This window comes from Balaenoptera ricei, chromosome 20 (assembly GCF_028023285.1).
Source record: "Balaenoptera ricei isolate mBalRic1 chromosome 20, mBalRic1.hap2, whole genome shotgun sequence".
NCBI lineage: Eukaryota > Metazoa > Chordata > Mammalia > Artiodactyla > Balaenopteridae > Balaenoptera > Balaenoptera ricei.
In genome coordinates, this window is record NC_082658.1 from 48,672,005 (window position 1) to 48,689,542 (window position 17,538).

At 61.4% G+C, this 17,538-nt stretch overlaps 1 protein-coding gene across 2 annotated transcripts; it reads right to left on the reverse strand.

The window, feature by feature from the left end:
• Positions 1 to 594: 594 nt before the first annotated feature.
• Positions 595 to 15,075, reverse strand: GIT1 (GIT ArfGAP 1). Of its 2 annotated transcripts, XM_059908628.1 has the most exons (21): positions 14,844 to 15,075; positions 9,171 to 9,304; positions 8,598 to 8,710; positions 8,371 to 8,476; positions 7,623 to 7,840; positions 7,443 to 7,537; positions 7,064 to 7,106; positions 6,325 to 6,429; positions 4,899 to 4,947; positions 4,368 to 4,440; positions 3,713 to 3,810; positions 3,199 to 3,310; positions 2,937 to 3,070; positions 2,676 to 2,828; positions 2,334 to 2,564; positions 2,190 to 2,243; positions 1,914 to 2,000; positions 1,699 to 1,772; positions 1,411 to 1,593; positions 1,214 to 1,277; positions 595 to 1,024 (listed from the first exon to the last, which is right to left on the reverse strand). In XM_059908628.1, exons 1-21 carry the CDS (start codon positions 14,893 to 14,895, stop codon positions 812 to 814), a joined length of 2,391 nt encoding a protein of 796 aa, XP_059764611.1. In that variant the 5' UTR covers positions 14,896 to 15,075; the 3' UTR covers positions 595 to 811. The 2 variants fall into 2 exon arrangements, with proteins under 2 accessions (XP_059764611.1, XP_059764610.1); XM_059908627.1 differs by lacking the exon at positions 6,325 to 6,429 and having other exon boundaries at positions 14,844 to 14,967.
• Between the last annotated feature and the right edge of the window lie 2,463 nt (positions 15,076 to 17,538).

Here is a 17,538-nt window from a genome sequence, read left to right on the forward strand (position 1 = left end):
TGAGGGGAGGCAGAGGGCAGGACCCCAGCTGGTTACCCCGGCAGTCCCTGGCCCCAGGATGGGGGAGAGGGGCCAATGCCCAACACGGGTCCCACTGCTCTGGTCCCCTCACCCCTCACAAAACTCCCGATGGGCCAGGCCTCCGGAACGGCACTGCCGCCCCGCACACTCACACGCAGGCACGCAGGGACACTCAGTTACCACAACGTTAAAATTAAGGGGTGGGAGAGAGGAGAGAGAGAGAAAAAAGACTTTTCCAGTGTTTGTTTGCTGCTGGGGACCCCAGGAACACAGGTTGGGGCCTGTGCCCTAGGCTGGGGCCGTTTGGCATTGAAGGAGAGCAGCAGGGGGCTGGTGGCTACAGGGTGGGGACATCCACAGGTATTATGTACAAGGGGGGATGCCCCCGCTCAGCCCCCAATAGGGCTGGACTGGCTCATGGGGGTGGGGTGCATGTAAGGGAACCACCCCATTTGGAGTGTCCCCACCCGACCCTTTGCTGAGGGTGCCCCAGAGGGCAAGGGGCTGGGAGTGACACCTTGCAGGCCCCGGCACACTAGAGGGGGAGGGGATGCTATGTACAGGGAGAGGTGCATGGAATGTAGGGGACAGAAGCTCCTGCCACCTCATCTCCCCATCCTTGGGGGCTCAAGGGGGACGGGCACCAGGGCACCTGGCTGCCAGGTGAGAGTGGCAGCACTAAGGGCACTTGTGCCAGCGGCTCTGTTGGGGTGGGGATTAGTGTCTGGAGTGGCCCAGCTCCCATGGCCAGTGAGGTCCCAGGGTGCGGGTGAGGGTGCAGGGAGAGTGGTCACTGCTTCTTCTCTCGGGTGGTGATGGTGACCAGCTGCTTGGCAGCCTTGGCGATGTCGTAGGCGCACTGGATCACCTGCTGAGTCAGCAGCTGGAAGTCCACAGGGGCGCCAGGCTCCGGGGGCACTGTCTTCCGGCACTCGCTCTGCAGCCGGTAGGCGCTGGCGTTGAGCAACCGCAGGGAGCTGCGCACTGGCTCCAGGGCTGGCCTCTGGAGGGAGGGAGGGAGGGCGGAGGTAGTTAGTTGGGCCTTGGATTTCAAACCACGAGCTATGATATGGCCCAGTGTGTCCATGTCTCCACTCAGGCAGTCGTCAGATTCTCTACACCTGCCCCGCCCTGAGGCCCTGTCCCACCCTGAGGCGCCGCCCAGTCCTGCTCCCCTCTCTGGCCCCTGTACCTTTGGGAAGAGAGAGGCCATCTCAGTCACAGCCAAATGGATCTTTTCTGAGCAGGGCACAAAGCTATGGGGAGAAGGGAGGGTAAATTAGGAGGAGGGCTCTCAGGGAAGGTTCCCGGGGACAGTGGAACACTGGTCCCTCTCTTGCCATCTGCAACACCCCAGAAGCCCATACGAGCCTCTGCCCACCTCCATACCTGTCATGCTTGAATTCCTGGGCAGCCCGCAATAATTCCTGAATGTTCTTGGTGACCTGCTCCGTCTTCAGGATGACATCCTCTGTGCTGGGAAGCCCAGGGTCAAGGTCTCCATCCAGGCTTTCCAACTCCGGGTGGAAGTCCTCTTCCTTGCCCAGCTCTAGAAACCTCTTCCCTTCCAGGCTGGGGTTAGAGAGGAGAGAGGGAGGCATTCCAACCGTGAGGCCGCTTGCCTACACCCTGACAGACGCTCAGGGGCCACTCACCCCCCTCCCCCAGGGGCCTCACCCCAGCAGCGGGTCCCCACTTTGCGTGTTCTCATAGTCACTGTCTGCGCCGCTGCCATGGCGGGAAAGCTTGCTCTGGAGGGGTACAGGGAAGGGGTGGCAGGTAAGGTGCACGTTCACAGACACCACACCCGCTCCCCCCCCCCCCGCCGCCCATCACCTCCCAAGCACACATCTCATTCAGCCCATCCCTCGGGCCCTGGGGATGCACATTACCGTGTGGCGGCTTCCTTCCTGGGAGCACGACAGCAGTGGGGAGGAGGGAGTGAAGGGCACAGCTGAGGCCGACACCCCCTTCCGGACCTGAAACCCAGGCGGGGCTGGAGTCAGTCTCCTCCTCCCCACCACCCACCTTGCGGCTTCCCTGCAGTGAGGCTGGGACCGTGTGTGTCTAGCCATCCCTGTGCCCAGCGTCCAGCATAGAGCCTGGCACCCGCTGGGGCTCACAACCTATTTGTGGGAACGGACCCACCTCCCCCAGGCCCTGCTTACCCGGTAAAGGCCAGCAGGGACGTGCACTGAATAGATGGCGTCATCCTCCAGCTCCTGGGGGTGGCACAGTGGGCGTCATGGAGGGCCCTGCAGTGGCCCCAACCCTGTCTCCACCCCCCACCCCGAGGCCCGTAGGCAGCTCACGGTGCTGTGGAAAGGCTGGAGCCGGGTGGTGAGTTCATCCCCAGGTGGGCCTCCAAAGGGCTTCAGGGCAGAGCCCGGTTCATACATGGAGAAGGCCTGGCGGTCCCTGCGGTGGGTGCTCCCGCCAGGCCCCATGGGCGCGTGCTCCGCTCGTTCGCTGGGGAGTGGGGCTGTGGGCACTGGCCCCGGCGGCTGCCGGATCTGCAAGTTCTCGGCCTGCAGCTTGTGGATCTGAGAGTGAGAATGGCGTCAAGACACTCCAGAGGGTCCAGGCAGCACCACCACCTCCAGGAGGGGGTAACTCCTCCCCGCACTGGGGCCCTGGCAGGCCCCCATCCTCACCTCCCGCTGCAGCCTCCGGAGCTCATCACTCAAGCTGCTGTTGACTTTCATGAGCTGCTGCACCTTTGCCTCGGAGGCGGCCAGGGCCTTCTTGAGCTCCAGATACTCCTGCAGTGTCACGGCCCCGTCCGACAGGTCTGAGGAGTCCATGCTCTGCAGAAGGAGACGTGAGACAGTCAGCCCCCTTGTCCCCGAGGCCCCGAGCTATGAGAGGATGGAGCAGGGCCTTGGTGGAGGCGTGGGGAGGGGCAGCGCTCAGACCCGAGCACGGTTGTTCCGGGTGGCACCGGCGCTGCGCAGGGGTTCCTGGTCTGTGTCCTCGTCCGAGGCCACGCTGTCGTAGTCGTGCTGGTCGTCCAGGTCACTCTGGCTCCGCACAGACAGCTCGAGGTTGTCTGAGGGCACAGGCCTGTCACTCAGGGCTCACACGGCCCATCTGTCATGCCACCCCCAGAAGGGAGCCATGAGAGAGAATATCCTGGAACAGTGCCCACCACCACGCCCCCATCCACACCCTTCCCACCTGTGGGGCTGCTCAGGCTCTTGCCCTGCTGTCTCCGCTTGGCCTCACTGAGAATGTCGATGATCAAGGTGGCAAACTCTCGAGCATTAAAGCGGGCCAACTTCTGTCGCCCCTGGGAGGCAGAAAGGGCCGGGCTGGCGTGAGGAGGCCCTTACGGCTGACACACGGGGATGGGGACAAAGCAGCCAGGCTGTCCCGACAGTTGACTTAACCACAGCTAAAATGTGCCAGCCCAGCTGGCCGGGCCAGGGCAGGGGGTGGGGAATGACACAGATTTGGGGTGCCTAGGGGAGCTCTCAGGAAGAGGCTGGAACCCCCCCAGGGGCTGCTCACTAAGTGCTCCAAAAAGCAGCCTCCTCCCCTCCCCAGATCCCAGAGCCAGCGGGGCCAGGAGTGGGGAAGGCTCGGCCTGGACAGCAGCCTGCCAGGAAGGGCAGGACCCACGGAGCTGGTGACCCCAGGAGGGGAGCTCATCGCCCCAGGCCCCCCCCCCACCCCCGTCCAGCCCACTCACCTGATTCCGCGTGGCTGAGTATTCAGGGTTAACGGGCAGGAAGGGTACGGCACTGCGCTCCGTCACCAGGGTGCTGTGGTTTTGGGTTGCCAGCCACACTGGGGGGGGAGGGGCAGGGAGCGGATGGTCCGCGGGGACCAGGCCCATGGGGTGGAGGTGGGAAAGCAAGGAGCACAGCCTTCCGAGCTCCTCCCCATGCCCACCGAGTGTTGGTGTTCAAGAAAGGGGTGGTCTTTGGACAGGGGAAGTAAGGCTGGGTCAGAGCGAGGCCGGGCGAGGCTGGTTGGGGACTGACAAACAGAAAGAGGTGACTCCCTCCCGCCAGCCCCAACGGGGAGTTTGGGCTGGAATCTGGCTGTGGCCAGGAAGAAGGGATGTAGGGGGCGGAGTGGGGCTGGGGAGAGAGCCAGAGTGGGAGGCAGCCAGAGCAGAGGAGCCCCAGTCCCGGGGGGGCTGCGGGGAGGAGCAGGCTGCCTGCCTGGCTGGGCTCACAGCTGGCCAGGGCTTACGTGCAGGCCTGCCGAGCAGACCAGCCCCCGGTACCTCTTCCTAGTCCCAGCAAAAGGACCCCAGAGCCACACCAGGTCCCAGCCCCTCCCCAGCAGGCAGGTGCTCTGTTCCCTCCGCCCAAGGCTTTGATCCCCTCCCGGCTCACCAGCGTCATTTTCTCTTCGATCCACCTCGTCATACACGTCCATGGCAAGTTCCTCAAAAAGCCGGTTGCTGAGCTGGAGGCGGAGACGGGGACCCAGGCTTTGTCAGATCAACTGGCCCCCCAGTGCCAACCAAGCCAGCTCACCGGGATCTTATAAGATGTCGAAAACCACTTGTGTGTCCCCTGTGCCGCCCAGCCCTCCCCCCAGTCTCAGAACTGGCAACTGGGGTAGGGGTCTGTCTGCCAAGCTCCGAGGTGGGAGAGGCAGAGGGAGACCAGAGCAGACTGGTTAGTGCCCAGGTAGCTAGAGATGTGCCACGCGCCCTGGGAGCCTTAGGAGGGCAGAGCCAGGGTCAAAGGTGAGGGGTGTGGAGGTGGAGGACAGGTGACTGAGGAGACTAGAGTGAGGGGCAGGTCCAAGACTTGGAAAAGGGCACCAGGTCAGAGAAAGGGGGCGCCATCGCAGGGACGGAGGCGGGTCAGAGATGGAGGGCAGCTCCAAGCCTTAGGGGCCTGTCTGAGTAGACTCACCGCCTGCAGCTTCTTCTTGGCAGCTTTGGCCAACTCGGACAGGTCTAGGCTGTGGATGACGGAGGGAGAGGGGAATGGGGAAGAGGGGAGAGGCCAGACATGAGCGGTGGCCAGGCCCCTGCCAGTGACCTCCCAAACATGCAGGGATCCCAGGGAGACGACACCCCAGGTGCTGCACACCAAAGTGCCTCCCTGCCCCACCCAACCTCCAGAGCCTGTTCCCGAGCAGGCACCATATACCTCTGAGACATGCACTTTTGCCGCGATCTAAGTCCAGAGGAAGGCAGCAGAGGGAAGAACAGGACAGAGGCAGCAATTACCCAGGAGCAGGGCAGCAAACGCCTTCCCACGTCAAGCTCAGACCCATCTCCGTGCACATGCCAGACCCAAAGTGTACCAAACCCAACTCATCTTCCCCCCAGCCCGCTCCTCGGCCGGCTCGCTCCTCCTCTCAGTGACCCACTTGCCCAGCACCAGCGGCAGCTCCCGGGAGTCACCTGCAACCTCCCTCACCCTCAAGCCCTAGCCAGGCTTTCCCCAGGTTCTGCCATTCCATCCTCCTGCCTGGTCTTTTGCAACATTTCTTCATCCATCTTCCCACTTCCAGTCTTGCCCCTGCAACCCTTTATTCACCCAGAAGCCAAAGTATTCTTGACACATCTGGCTGCGCTACCCCTGGCCTTAGGAACTTTTCAATAGTAACAGGTTATGTATGGAACACTTCAACAAAAAGCTCACTTAAAAATATGCTAGGGAATTCCCTGGCGGTCCAGTGGTTAGGACTCGGTGCTTTCACTGCCGGGGGCCCAGGTTGGGGAACTAAGATCCCGCAAGCCACGCGGTGAGGCCAAAAAAATAAACGAAATAAAAACGCTAAATGCTTTGCATGCACTCTCTTATCTAATCCTCTCAGAAGCCCAGAAAGATAGGTACAGTCACCCTTATTTCCAGGAGCAGTAACTAAGGCTCAGAGAGGTTAAGGAGCCTGCCTGAAGCCACACAGCCAGTAAGTGGCAGAGCAGACTCCACACATCCGTGTTGGAACCTCTCTGCTCTTGGGGTGGTCTCAGCTCTTGTCGGGGCTCAGGACCAGCCACTCTCTTGCCCCGTCTCTCTTCCAGTCTTGCTCCTGGGATTCCCTGTCTCTCACATGCTTCAGCTACACAGTCTGCCTGCAGTTCCTGGCGCAGCATTTCTGACGTCTATGCCTTTGCCTCTCTTGCTGCACTCCCCACAATGGACTACAACTGACTAGGGTGCCTCCCCTCTTGGCTGTGACCTCCTTAAGGGTAGGGATCACGCCTGAGTTACCTCTGGGTCCAGTGCCAAGAACAGCTGGCACTGGGAAGGTGGTCAGTTAACATTTCATTGAGAACACGTTTACAATACACACGCAAGCAGGCAGACACACCAGGCAAAATCAGACCAGAAAAGTAGCGGGGAGTCTTGGGGTCTCAGAAGAGAGAAGATCTGGGCGTTCAGGGATCCGAGGTGCCCAGGTCTGACCATCCCCATCTGGCCACACTGGCTTCTAGAGAGGGAGGGAGCCTCCTCTCCAGATCCAGGCCAGCAGGCACAGCTTGGCCATCGCGGGCAGCCACCAGGTGGCGCTAGCATCCATCTTGTGAGCTGGGTGAGCGTCCCCAACCCAGCCTGGGCTCCTGGGGCCTCTTGGATAAGAGGCAGAAACACCTCCACTGGCCTTGGGCCCGCAGCCCCTGCCCAATTTCTGAGCACACCACAGAGGCCTGGCAGAATCCCAAAGTTAGTCAAACTCCCGGGGCCCACCACCTTTTCACTGAAGAGCAAAAATTTGTCTAAAGATTTTACAGTTGGGGTCAGTGCCACTGGGAACAGAACTCAGTGATCCGCTGCTCCTAGGGGGGCCGTTTCTTGTACTCAAACCCCACGTGCTTGACAGCCATGGGGGTTAGGCTGTGCTGGCTGTGTGCTGAGTCAACATTTCTTACCTGCCTTGGGGCCCAGCATTAGGGAGTGAGGACAGGACTGCGATATGCTTGTGCCTCCAGCCCCCGAAGGGGAGTGGGGGGGGGGGGTCCCAGGCCCCTAAAGCTGAAGAGTTCGGGGGTGGGGGCAGCTCTGGGGGTCAGGCACCCACAGGGCATCCAGCCACCTCTGGGAAGGGGCATCAGGTGGGCACTCACCTGTCCGCCATCTGCGGGATGATGTAATGCCCATTCCTGTGATCTGAATAAAAATAAAAATGCCAAGTCACTGGTGCTGGGTGGCCTTAGCAGCTGGGAGCCCACCTCACTGCCATGAGCAGGGCTTGGCACCCAGAAATGACAGGGGAAGGGAGGAGGGCAGGCCACCCCCAAGAGCCCTGGGAACTGGCTGGAAGTTACGCCCACCCCCACTCCCTACCCCAACACGCTGCAGCCCAGAGCCTGCAGCAATTTCACAGGAGCCAGTTGCCTAGCAACGTTGTTCCCCAGTCGGCTTTGTCACCATGGCACCTGCTGCTGGGGTGTGTCTGGGTCCCACCTGCCTGGCCCAGCCAAGCCCGCCCCACACTCTGCTCACCCGGCTTGCGTCCACAGAGATAGAAGGCCAGCCGGTCAGTGAGCTCATACTGGCACTCGACTAGCCTTTCCGCCAGCTCATGGTGCCCCGCCTGCCTGTGGGGAGGGGGCATGGCTCAGCCCTACAGCCGCAGCCCGCTCCCCACACCCACCCGAGCCTCACCCTTCAGCAGACCCTCACCTGGCATAGTCAATGGGTGTGCGGCCGTTAACATCAGGGGAGCCAGGGTCAGCCCCGTACACTACGAGAAGCTCGGCCTGCAGCGTCTGCCCTGCCTTGGCAGCCACATGCAGCGGTGTGGTGCCCTTCTCTGGGTGGAAGAAGTTGGCCTGGGCACCCAGGGACAGCAGGCGCAGACACGTCTCCAGGTTTCCCGTCCGCACGCTCGAGTGGAGTTGCTGTGAGGAGCAGAGTGTGCCACAAACGGGTGTGTGGGGGGCCCCTCCCACCTCCAGCGGCACCTAGTCCAGGCCTGCCTGGGACTCCTACGAGCTCCAAGGGGCCCAGCTGAAGTTAGGCTGTTGGTGGGGCAGAGGGCTTCCCACTAGGAGTTCATGCCCATTAATCACACCTGCAGTCAGTCACCACCTACCACGTGCAGCGTGCTCTGCTTATAACAGCTGTTAACTCTGTGGTAGATGCTATTTCTTTCCCATTTTACAGATGAGGAAACCAAGGCTCTGGGAGGCTCAGAAACTGCCCAGAGTTTTCTGCCTTTCGGGTGGCAGCTGAAGAATTTTAGCCTCGTGTGTCCACTTGGGAGCGGAGGGGCCTTATTCACAAGTGGCCTGACCACGCAATCTCGTCCCTCCACCGTGCCCACCATGCTTGCCTGACCTGGCTGCCTTGGGGGCCTAGGGCTCAGTGGTGATGGCACTGTGGGTGAGGAGAGGAGAGGCCCAGCCCTCCGCTGTGGGGCCCCACAAACCTTGCTGAGGTCCTTGGCGGTGACTCCGTCGTCGTCCCGGCAGGGCAGCTTGTGCACAAAAGCCAGCATCTGGTACTTGGCTCTGATGAACTCTGACTTGATGGGGCTACATGGAGCACACAGGAGGAAATGGGGAGCAGAGCGGGGGAGGCCAGTCACCCAGCCACCTCCCAGGCTCCTGCCCCTGAGCGCACAGCCTCAGCCACCAGCCCTCGAGCCCGACTCACTGGACTTTGTCTTGGGGGTTGGCTTTGCGCCGGCCGCTCTGCACCTGCGCGGGGTCCAGCAGGGAATGCTCCCAGATGGAGTTGGCCCCGTTGCTGGCGAGTGTGTGCACCATCTGTAAGGAAGAAGTGCCAGAGTGAGAATGCCCACTGCGCGCTGGGGAACACCTCCGAGCACCAGGCTGGACACAGTACTAACAGGCCTACTGTGTGCCCGGCACCGCTGCACCCCTACCCAGTCAGGCCATCCCAGCCAAGGATGTGGGTCCTGCTTAGCACTTAGGGTGACATGGTGGGCACACCAAGGCTCTGAGATGTTAAGCTCAACACTATGTGGCCGAGCTACTAGGTGGCAGAGCTGGGGTGAGAGCCCAGGTCTGTGTGACTCCCGTCCTGGAAGCTTCCTCTCCGCGTGGGCTGGCGCCCGGGTGGAGAGGGTCAGGATTGGGTTCCGCCCTGGGTGGGTGCTGCCCCCGGAAGCTGCGGGATCCAGACAGCTGTGTATGTGGGTGCGGGGGGAAACGTGCTGGCGCTCAGCACACGCCGCGGGGAAGAACTGCCCGGCACAGCCCTTACCTGCAGCAGAGTGGGGGGCCAGGCGCTGTGGCGAAGGTGCTTGACGATGGAGATGTGGCGTCCCAGGCTCCGGTGCACGCTGCAGCACTCGTCACACACCAGCACACCCCTGCTGATGGAGGCCCAGCCGGGGTCTGCCGGGGTGGGGGGAAGGGTCAGCCACAGCCAGACACCGGCGAGGCCTCCTGAACACGGCCCTGGGCCCGCACTACGCTTAGAACTCCACGCACATTTGCTCACTCAGTCCCCCAAGGCTCTGGGAGCTGGACCAGCGATGAGGACGCTGAGCTCTGGAGGTGGGAGGGACTCCCATCAGAGCCAAGCCCTTTCCTACATGTCTTTGCCCCTCTGGGGAGGTGTGGTCCCCAGGGCCTACTCGGCCGGCACAGCTTCCTGTCCTGCAGCCACTGCGACCAGTTCCACAGCCTTTCCCCAGGGAACAAGGCTGAGACCCTAGCCCTGCCCCAGGGAGGCAGGAGTCCCCAAGGACTGCATGCCACACATCTCTAGGCACTCCTGTGTCCGGGTCAGTGCCACATTTCTCCTACACTCAGGCTTCTTTTAGAACCAATGGCTCACCTGCCTGACCCATCACACCCCTCTGGGGGCTCCCGCCTCTGTCCTCATCCTGGCAGGTAAGAGCCCTTTTCATGACCGAGTCTCCTGACACCAACAGTGATGGGGTGAGCTGGAGCCCCTCTTAAGGGAAATGGAGGGAGCAAAGGAACTAACACTGACTGAGTACCCACTGTGTACAGTTGGGTGCCATAAGTATGGTACCTCTAATGACTGTCAGGCAAGGTGGGAAATGCTACCCCTGCTTTACCAATGAGGAAGCAGCGTCTCAGAGAGGTTAGGGTGCTTACTCAAAGGCACACAGCTAATGAGTGGGACTGCTGGGATGTGAACCCAGGCATTTAGACGCCAGAGACCATGCCATGTCCACACCAGCTGCTGTTGCAGCCCCAAGTGGGCAAGGGCCATGGGAGCCACTCTCCACTCCTTGGGGAGAAGTGAACTTTAGAAGCAAGAAGGGGGACCAGAGCAGGATGGGAACTCCTGGGGTCCTTCTCCAGGGCAGGGGAGATGCCACCCATCCCAGGCCCCTTGGGAGAGGGGGAGGAGACAGCTGCGTACAGCTCAGGCTGCGGAAAGGTCACGGGGGAGAAAGCAGCCATTGTGTGCCACTGGAGAGTGGGGGCAGGGAGCCTCTCGAAGGACACTGGGCTCTGCCCAGGCCCCCGGCCTGTCTCAGGAAGCCCTGTCCTGGCGGGGGGTGAGGGGGTGGGGACTGGCTCCCTGCCTCGCCCCTAGTGCTCACGTTGTCCAGAGTGGCCCCCACTAGGGGAGGGGACAGGCTTGGGGTAATGAGAGCCTCTCCAACCAGAAGGCAATTCTCAGACCCTTCCCTGCAAGGACTTCTGCCAGTGTTCGCCAGAGAATTGTGAGGAAACCGAGTCAGGATACAGCCTGAGCTCTGCCGTGGTGAGTGTCCCCTCCATGGCATGGAAACAGGAAGTGAAAGGGGGAGGGCTCAGTTCTTTGGGTCTGGACTTCTTTAGGGATCCCCCCCAAAACAGGGCAGAGGGATGCAGGAGGTACCCGCCATACACCTTCCTCGGAGGCTGAGGGGCCCACGAGGAAGGGACCTGCCATCTGTGCCAAGAGGGGGAGCCCTAGAGCAAACTTTAGTGTTGGCTTTACCCAAACGGTGAGGCCCCCCCCCCCCCCAGGCATGGAAAGCTCCTTCCCCCCCACTCCCAAACACCACTGGGTCAGGGGTCTGCCTGCCAGCTACCTCCGCCAGCCCAGGCAGGAAGCTGGAAATGACGCAGCCTAAATTCCTCTTGTTGAAATGGTGGGGTTTCCTGTCAGTAGGGAGCCGCCCAGGCCAGGATCATAAATGGGCAGCTCTAAGGCCTCCACCCCAAGCCCATGGCCCTACCGGAGAAGCCAGACCTGGGAAGGCTGGCCAGATATCCAGATATCCAGACCAGACATGGTGAGCCCCTGAATGAGGCAGTGACCAGGATCTGGGAAAAGGGGTCCAAGGCTCTGCTCGGCACTCTCCCAGCCTGGGGGAGGGGTTCTCCCTCTCTTCCACGGTGACCTGAAATAGGAAGGGTGGGCAGGGGACACTGTCCTGGTCTGGGGCACACTGGTGCCAGCTCAGTTCTGGATGACACAGATGGGTCACCTTACTACCTACTCCCTATGCCCAAGGGGCCTGGGCCTACCCAAGCAGGAGCCCCCAAGGCCCACCTAGGCCAGTTCCTAAGCCAAAGGGCTAGGAAGGGTTTCTGAAAGTCAAATGGCTACTGTAATTTAAGGTTAAGGGACCCTTGCCCCCAAAAAGGCTTCCAGGACCAAACTCAGGGCAGAAGGGATAGGGGGCATAAGGGTTAGGGGATGTGGTCTCCTCCTCAGTATCCTGCCAACCTTCCCCCTGGGCTTCTGCCTCAGTCGTGGGGCGGGGGGCGTCTGGTATGTGTGAGCAAGTGGCAGGAGGGGTCCTGGGATAATGTTAACCAGCACCAACCCCATGGAGACCTCTATTAAGGTGAATACATGTCACTAACCAAGGCCACTGGTGACCTCTAGGGCCCGGAGCCAGCCTCTTCTGATCTAGGGACCAGATCCTCACTAGACAAGAGGGAGAAGCCCACCATCTTGAAAGCAGGCAAGAGTAATCCATGGGGATAGAGGTCAGAATGGCGGTTGCCTTTGGGGGGGCGTTGACACAAGAAAGCCCTATAGAGTAATAGGAATGCTCTACCTCTTGATTGGAGTTGTGGTTACACAAGTATATACACAAGTAAAAACTTATCAGGCTGAACAATAAGGAAGAGGCACTTTGCTGTACATGAGTTATACCTCAGTAAAAGAAGAAGCCCATCACTCACCCTGCCCCACAATCTATATTATGAAGACAAATGAGCCTGCAGTTTCCCAAATGTCCCTAGCTGCTGGCCAGCCTTGCTCACTCAAGGTGCCTGTAGGATGGGCATCTTGAGGTCTTCACGCCTGTGCCTGGGGCTGCCAAAGCGGGAAGGCTGCCTGAAGGCCTGTGGCGTGAGGAGCAGGCCCTTGAGAGAGAAGCCGGGACTGTGTGGCAGGGTGAGTGGAGGGGCAGGAAACACATTCTCCAGGGTTCCCCGACCCCTGGCCCTCTCCTGGATTCCCAAGGCAGGCAGGGACACAGACGGTGCCTAATGAGGTGGCACCAGCTGCCAGAGCAGCCATGCTATGCCCAGCCGTCTCACAGCATACTCACACTTGTCCCGTGTGCCCAGGCCTGCGACCAGAGGGAGGACAGGGCCCTTTGGGGTCAGGCTGCATCTTACCTTTCACCTCCATGACCCTGCAAATTAACCAACCACAAAAAGGCCACGACCCCACTCCTAGGGCTGGGACTGCAGGGCTCCTGTCACAGTGAGAAGCCTACGACTTTGGGTAGGAAGCACACACCAAGGAGGTGGCTCTGGGCCTGGGCTCCAAACTGCTGGTTTCCCTCAAGCCTCTTACCTGGGCTGCTACAGGTCCCAGACTGAAAATGCCACTCCATGCATCATAGGGTCGGGGTGTGGGGTAGCCCCAAAGAGTCAGCTGGGGTCCTGAGAAGCATCCAGACACTTGAAGAATGCCTGCGATGTGCCAGACACCATGCTAGGTGCTGGGGTGGGGGGATGAGCAAGACTTCATCAGCACCCCGCACACCTCACCATCCTGACCTCACCACCTGCCTCTTCCTGATCTGTATTCTGGATCAGGGGAAAAGGAGATTCCAGGGGGGGCACAAATGGCTCTGTGGGATGAGGACTGGGGGTAGGAGCTGGGCACCCCAACACAACAGATACACACCACTCCTGCCCATGCCCACTGGACATCCAGAGGCTTCCAGCCAAACAGTCAAATGCAGCAGAGAAAGGACAACTGCCTTGCTAATGCTGCCCAGCGTCCCCCTGGCCCAGAATCAGGACCACAGACTTGGAGATGGAACAGTCCTCAAAAACCATTTCTACTCCAACTTCTTTGCCTCAGAGTTGAGGAAACTGAGACCCAGAGTGAGGAAAGTCTTGCCATGAGTCACAGAGTAAGCTGGAAACAAAGACAACACCAAAATCCAGGCTTCCCTGATAAAGTGTCTGCTAAGCAACCCCCTCCCAGTCCTACTTGCCCTCCCCCCACTGCTACGTCTGCCCAGCAGAGGTGCAGAACAGCCTTGGACAGACATACAGAAGGCAAGCTCTCCTCCTAGCCCTTCCATCCCCAGACCTGCCTGCAGCTGGGGTAAAGAGAGAGTTTCTAACTAATCAGGGGTAAGGACACCGCTTCTCTCCTCCCTTCGCCCGCCCCCATAAGTTTCTTCAAGGCCCTCTAGACCATGACATGCCCTGAGAGGAGGCCTCAGGGTCAAAACCACCCAGACCACCGTGCCTCTGCCAGGCACCCACAGTTCCCTGTTGGGGTCCTGGTTCTGTCCAAAGGGTGGCTGGAAGTTACGGGCCCACAAAACAGCACCCCACACTCTCACACTTATTTTGTGCCCAGAGGTTCACAGACAACCCCATCCTCCCCCGAGGTCTCCCAGGGAGATGGCGCCTTTTCTAAAAAGAAGACGGTCAAGGGCCAGGGCTTTCCTTTCCCCAGGCCAGCTGCTGAGCCCCATCACTGGCAGTGTCCTCCCGCATCAGAAGGGAGCAGCCTCTCTGGGTCACTGATCCTCACTTCCTCAGTAGGTCAGGGGGGGTTCACATCAGCCTGGACCTGACTCTGCTGGGAAGGAGAAGGGAAACACCATGGTAAATACAGCCAGGAGGCAGGCCAGGAAGCCAGGTGGATCCCAGGAATCTAGGCACCCCTCAGCACTGCTCCCTACCCATTTCTGGCCAAACTGGGCTAGGGGATGGGGAGGGGTCTGTGCCCAGGCTGGGGTCTGTGCCCAGGCTGGGGTAACGCCAAGCCCACCTTCCAAGTAGGCCTTACTGGAACCCAGTAAAAGCTGTCTCGTTGCTCCCAGTCACCAGGCCTGGGGACGCCTCAAGGGAAGATGCCCAGGCTCGCGGTGGCCCTGAACACCAGGCCCTGCGAGGAGCCTTGGGAACCCGGGGCAGGGATTCCTAGGAGTAGCCACCCCCTCACCTGATCCCGAGGAAACAGTACCCAGGCCCCCCTGGCCCATCTGCCCAGCTCCCTGCCCCTTGCCCTCCGCCACCCCAGCGGGCGCGCAGACCATGCGAGCAGCAGGTGCAAGACGCGGGGGTGGCACTGAGATGACACAAAACCACACTCGCCCCCACCTCCTAAACTCGGCCGGCCTCTGCCACAGCCCTCCTGCCACCCCAGGCTGGCGCTTCCGTTTGGATACTGAGATGGAAGCGGGGGCAGCCAGCTGCCCTCCTCCCTCATACTGAGGGGTGGGAGGCGGCGCTGGGAATGTCCTTCCTCGCCGGTCCACGGACGCGAGGAAACAGCGGCCCCCCAGGCGTCCCTCCCGCCAAGGACGCGGCTCCGCAGTGGCCCGGGCGGGGGCCGAGACCGGAGGCCGGAGGCCGCAGCCCCCGGCCCGGCCCCGCCCCGCCCTCCGGCCCCGCAAGGCGCTCCCGCCAGGCCCCGGCGCCCGCCCGGCGGCGCCTCGGTGAGCGGTCCCGCCCCCGACCCGGACCCGCTTACCCGGGGCGCTGCAGTCCGCACACACCTCCGCTCGCGGCCCCTTCCGGGACATCCTCAGCGGCGACGCGGCCGCAGCCCTCTGGGCCAGCGTGGGGGGCGCGGGCGGCGGGCCCGGGCGGCGACGGCCCCTGCAGCCCGGCCCAGCTCCGGCAAGGCCTCGGCTAGGCTCCGCGAGCCCGGCCAACCGTCCGCCCCCGGGGCTGGCCCGGAACCCGCCGTGCCCGCCCGCCCGCTCGCCCTCGGGCGCCCTCCGCCCCGCACCGCCCCGCGCCGCCCCACCGCCGCTCGCCGCTCGCTCTCTCCGCCCCCTGCGCGGCTCCCGGCCGCTCCTGCAGGAAGCAGCGCAGGCCCGGCCCACCGGGGGAGGGGCAGACTGCACACCCGCCCCGCCGCCAGGCCCTGCCTGCCGCGCCTCCCGGAGAAAGGAAGCCGAGAGCGCGGGCGGGAAGGGGCGGGGGCGTTTAAAGGGGCCACGGCCGCCGCCAGGCCAGAGCCGGCAGTGCCTCCTAAGGCCCAGGCCTCGGCTCCGGTGTACCCCTGTCCCCAGACGGTGTGAGTTTGCCTCACAGCCCCATCCCCTTAACTTCCGGGGACAGTGAACCCTGGGGATCAGAGAAGAGAGTAAGGAGCTGGAGGCCCGGGCTCCCCTTCCTCATCAAGGGGCTGTGGTTCAGGGTACCCGCTGTGGTTCAGGGTACCTGTCTCTGTTTGGGGTGAGTTGTGCATCCTGGTCCCCCATGAGTCCGCCTCTGTGTGTCCAGGTGTATGTGTGGTCACACTCTTGCTGACTGCGCACACCGCCAGCAATATGGGCGCCCAGGTGCCAGAGGTCATGCAGTGTATCCCCTGCCACCGGGCTAAAAAGACATCTATTCCTCCTCCATGCTTTCATCCAGAGAGGAAAGAATCTGGGCAATTTTTTTTGAAGACCTCCTGAGGAGTGACCACTGTGCCTGTGTGCAGTAATATCCACTTCACATCGGTCTTGTATATGTCAACGGTGTTTCTAAGCCACCAGGGGTGTGTGTGTCCAGGGCGTGTGCATATAACATATAGGGACCTTTTTTGTGGTGGCCTTTCTTCCTGGACTTCACACTGAGACTCACTGGAGGTGGGGGGGGGGGTTGGACAGGGAGAGAAGGCGCAGGCCGCACGTGGGTGCACCCCTGGACTGACCATGCTCCCCCATACACGTGTGCCCCACGTGCACCCAACCCCCATCCCTGCAGCAGCAAAAGGCCAGAACTCTGTTTGTGGCAAGAGGGCAGGGGTGCCCAGGCCCAGGCCCAAGGGCCCGGTCAGTGGTGACACGATTAAGGGACGGTTCCCCAGATTAGGGGAGGGTTCCCCAGCGGCATGTAGTCCTGCTGTGTAACAAGGGAGCAGGAGGGGAGTCCTTGGGCAGGGGTGCGGGAGTTGGTTGATTTTATCCCAGCGGTTCCAGAGCAGCAGTGACTTGTGGGTGGCAGGCTGCTTCCCTGGGGGAGACAAGTAATGTTCATGAGTCACACCACCCGAAATATATGCAAAGCTGCCTCCATCGCCTTTCGTTGCAGCCCAGATTGACAAGTTCGTTTGAGATTGCGATCCACGAGGTATATTTATAATCACACCTTAAAAAAAAATCTTCTTGCAGGCATCCCCTCCCCCCATAGCCAGCAGCTCATCTGGCAGGGTTTCTGCGAGCAAAGATACCTCGCGGGGGGGGGGGGCGGGGGCGGAGGGAGGGAGGACACCACCTGCCGCCCTGTGCTGCACTCCACCGAGGAGCCCGTCCGTGGGCTTCGTGGCCCCATCCCTGGCGATGGGAGGAGCGGCCTGGCCGCTCTTACCGGGCGCATAGCCCACGAACTGTGGCCGCCCGTTCACCCCCGATCGACCCCCAGCTATGGAATTTCATTTATTAGAAGTCGAGGCGGCTGCTGGCAGCCCCATTGCTTGGCTGTCTTTGTTTCTCTGCTGTGTGGGCGCGTCTCGAGCACGTGGCAGCTGGAGCGCGCAGGCCGGAGGAAAAGCGACCTGGGTTTAGAGTCCAGGGCCGCTTGGCAAAAAGAGAAACTCCGGCTGCCCAGAGGATAGGCCCCCCCCCCCCCCAATCCAGGCTGAGCTCCCCGCCTCCTTAAGCTCCAAGCCTTTTCAGGGGAGGAAGGTTAAGTCACCCCGTTCCCCCCACCCCGCTAGCCCCATCTCCTGGTTGGCCCTGGGACTACCTGGGAGTGGCCGAAGCTCGGATCCACTCTCCAAACTTTGTTCCCGAAGCCCCCAGCCCCGCCACAGACGAGCTTCTGGGCCTGGGGTTAGGGATAAAAGGGTTTCAGAATTTCCCTTTGGAGACTTCGCCACCTCAGGAAGCAGGACAGTTAAAGAGGAATCGCAAAAAGACTCTAAAAACAATTTAATGAGGAAATGTACAGGCATTCTCCCGGCCACTCCTAGCCGTCCCTTCCCCGCTCCAGCCCCCTCCCCAACTCTGGCAGCAGCCACGACACTCTGCTGACCCCTCGTGGTGGAGGTGGGCAGCGGTCTCCGGCTGCGGGAGACGCCAGCTGGATCCTCCCAGCCTAGAGAAAGGGGCGAGGCGGTCCACTCCTCCCTCATCCTTTCCCGCCGGGGCCTGGCACTGCAGGGTGTGGAGGAGGTAGGACAGAAGACCACACAAAGAAACCTGAGAGAGGCTCGGAGAGTTTGCAAGCTT

Excerpts from the sequence above, each read along its gene's own strand:
- GIT1 (XM_059908628.1), bottom strand. The coding sequence starts at position 14,895 with ATGTCCCGGAAGGGGCCGCGAGCGGAGGTGTGTGCGGACTGCAGCGCC. Across the intron at positions 7,841-8,370 it reads CCGCCAAGGACCTCAGCAAG|CAACTCCACTCGAGCGTGCG; the intron begins GTTTGTGGGGCC and ends TGCTCCTCACAG. Across the intron at positions 2,829-2,936 it reads CCCGGAACAACCGTGCTCGG|AGCATGGACTCCTCAGACCT; the intron begins GTCTGAGCGCTG and ends CTCCTTCTGCAG.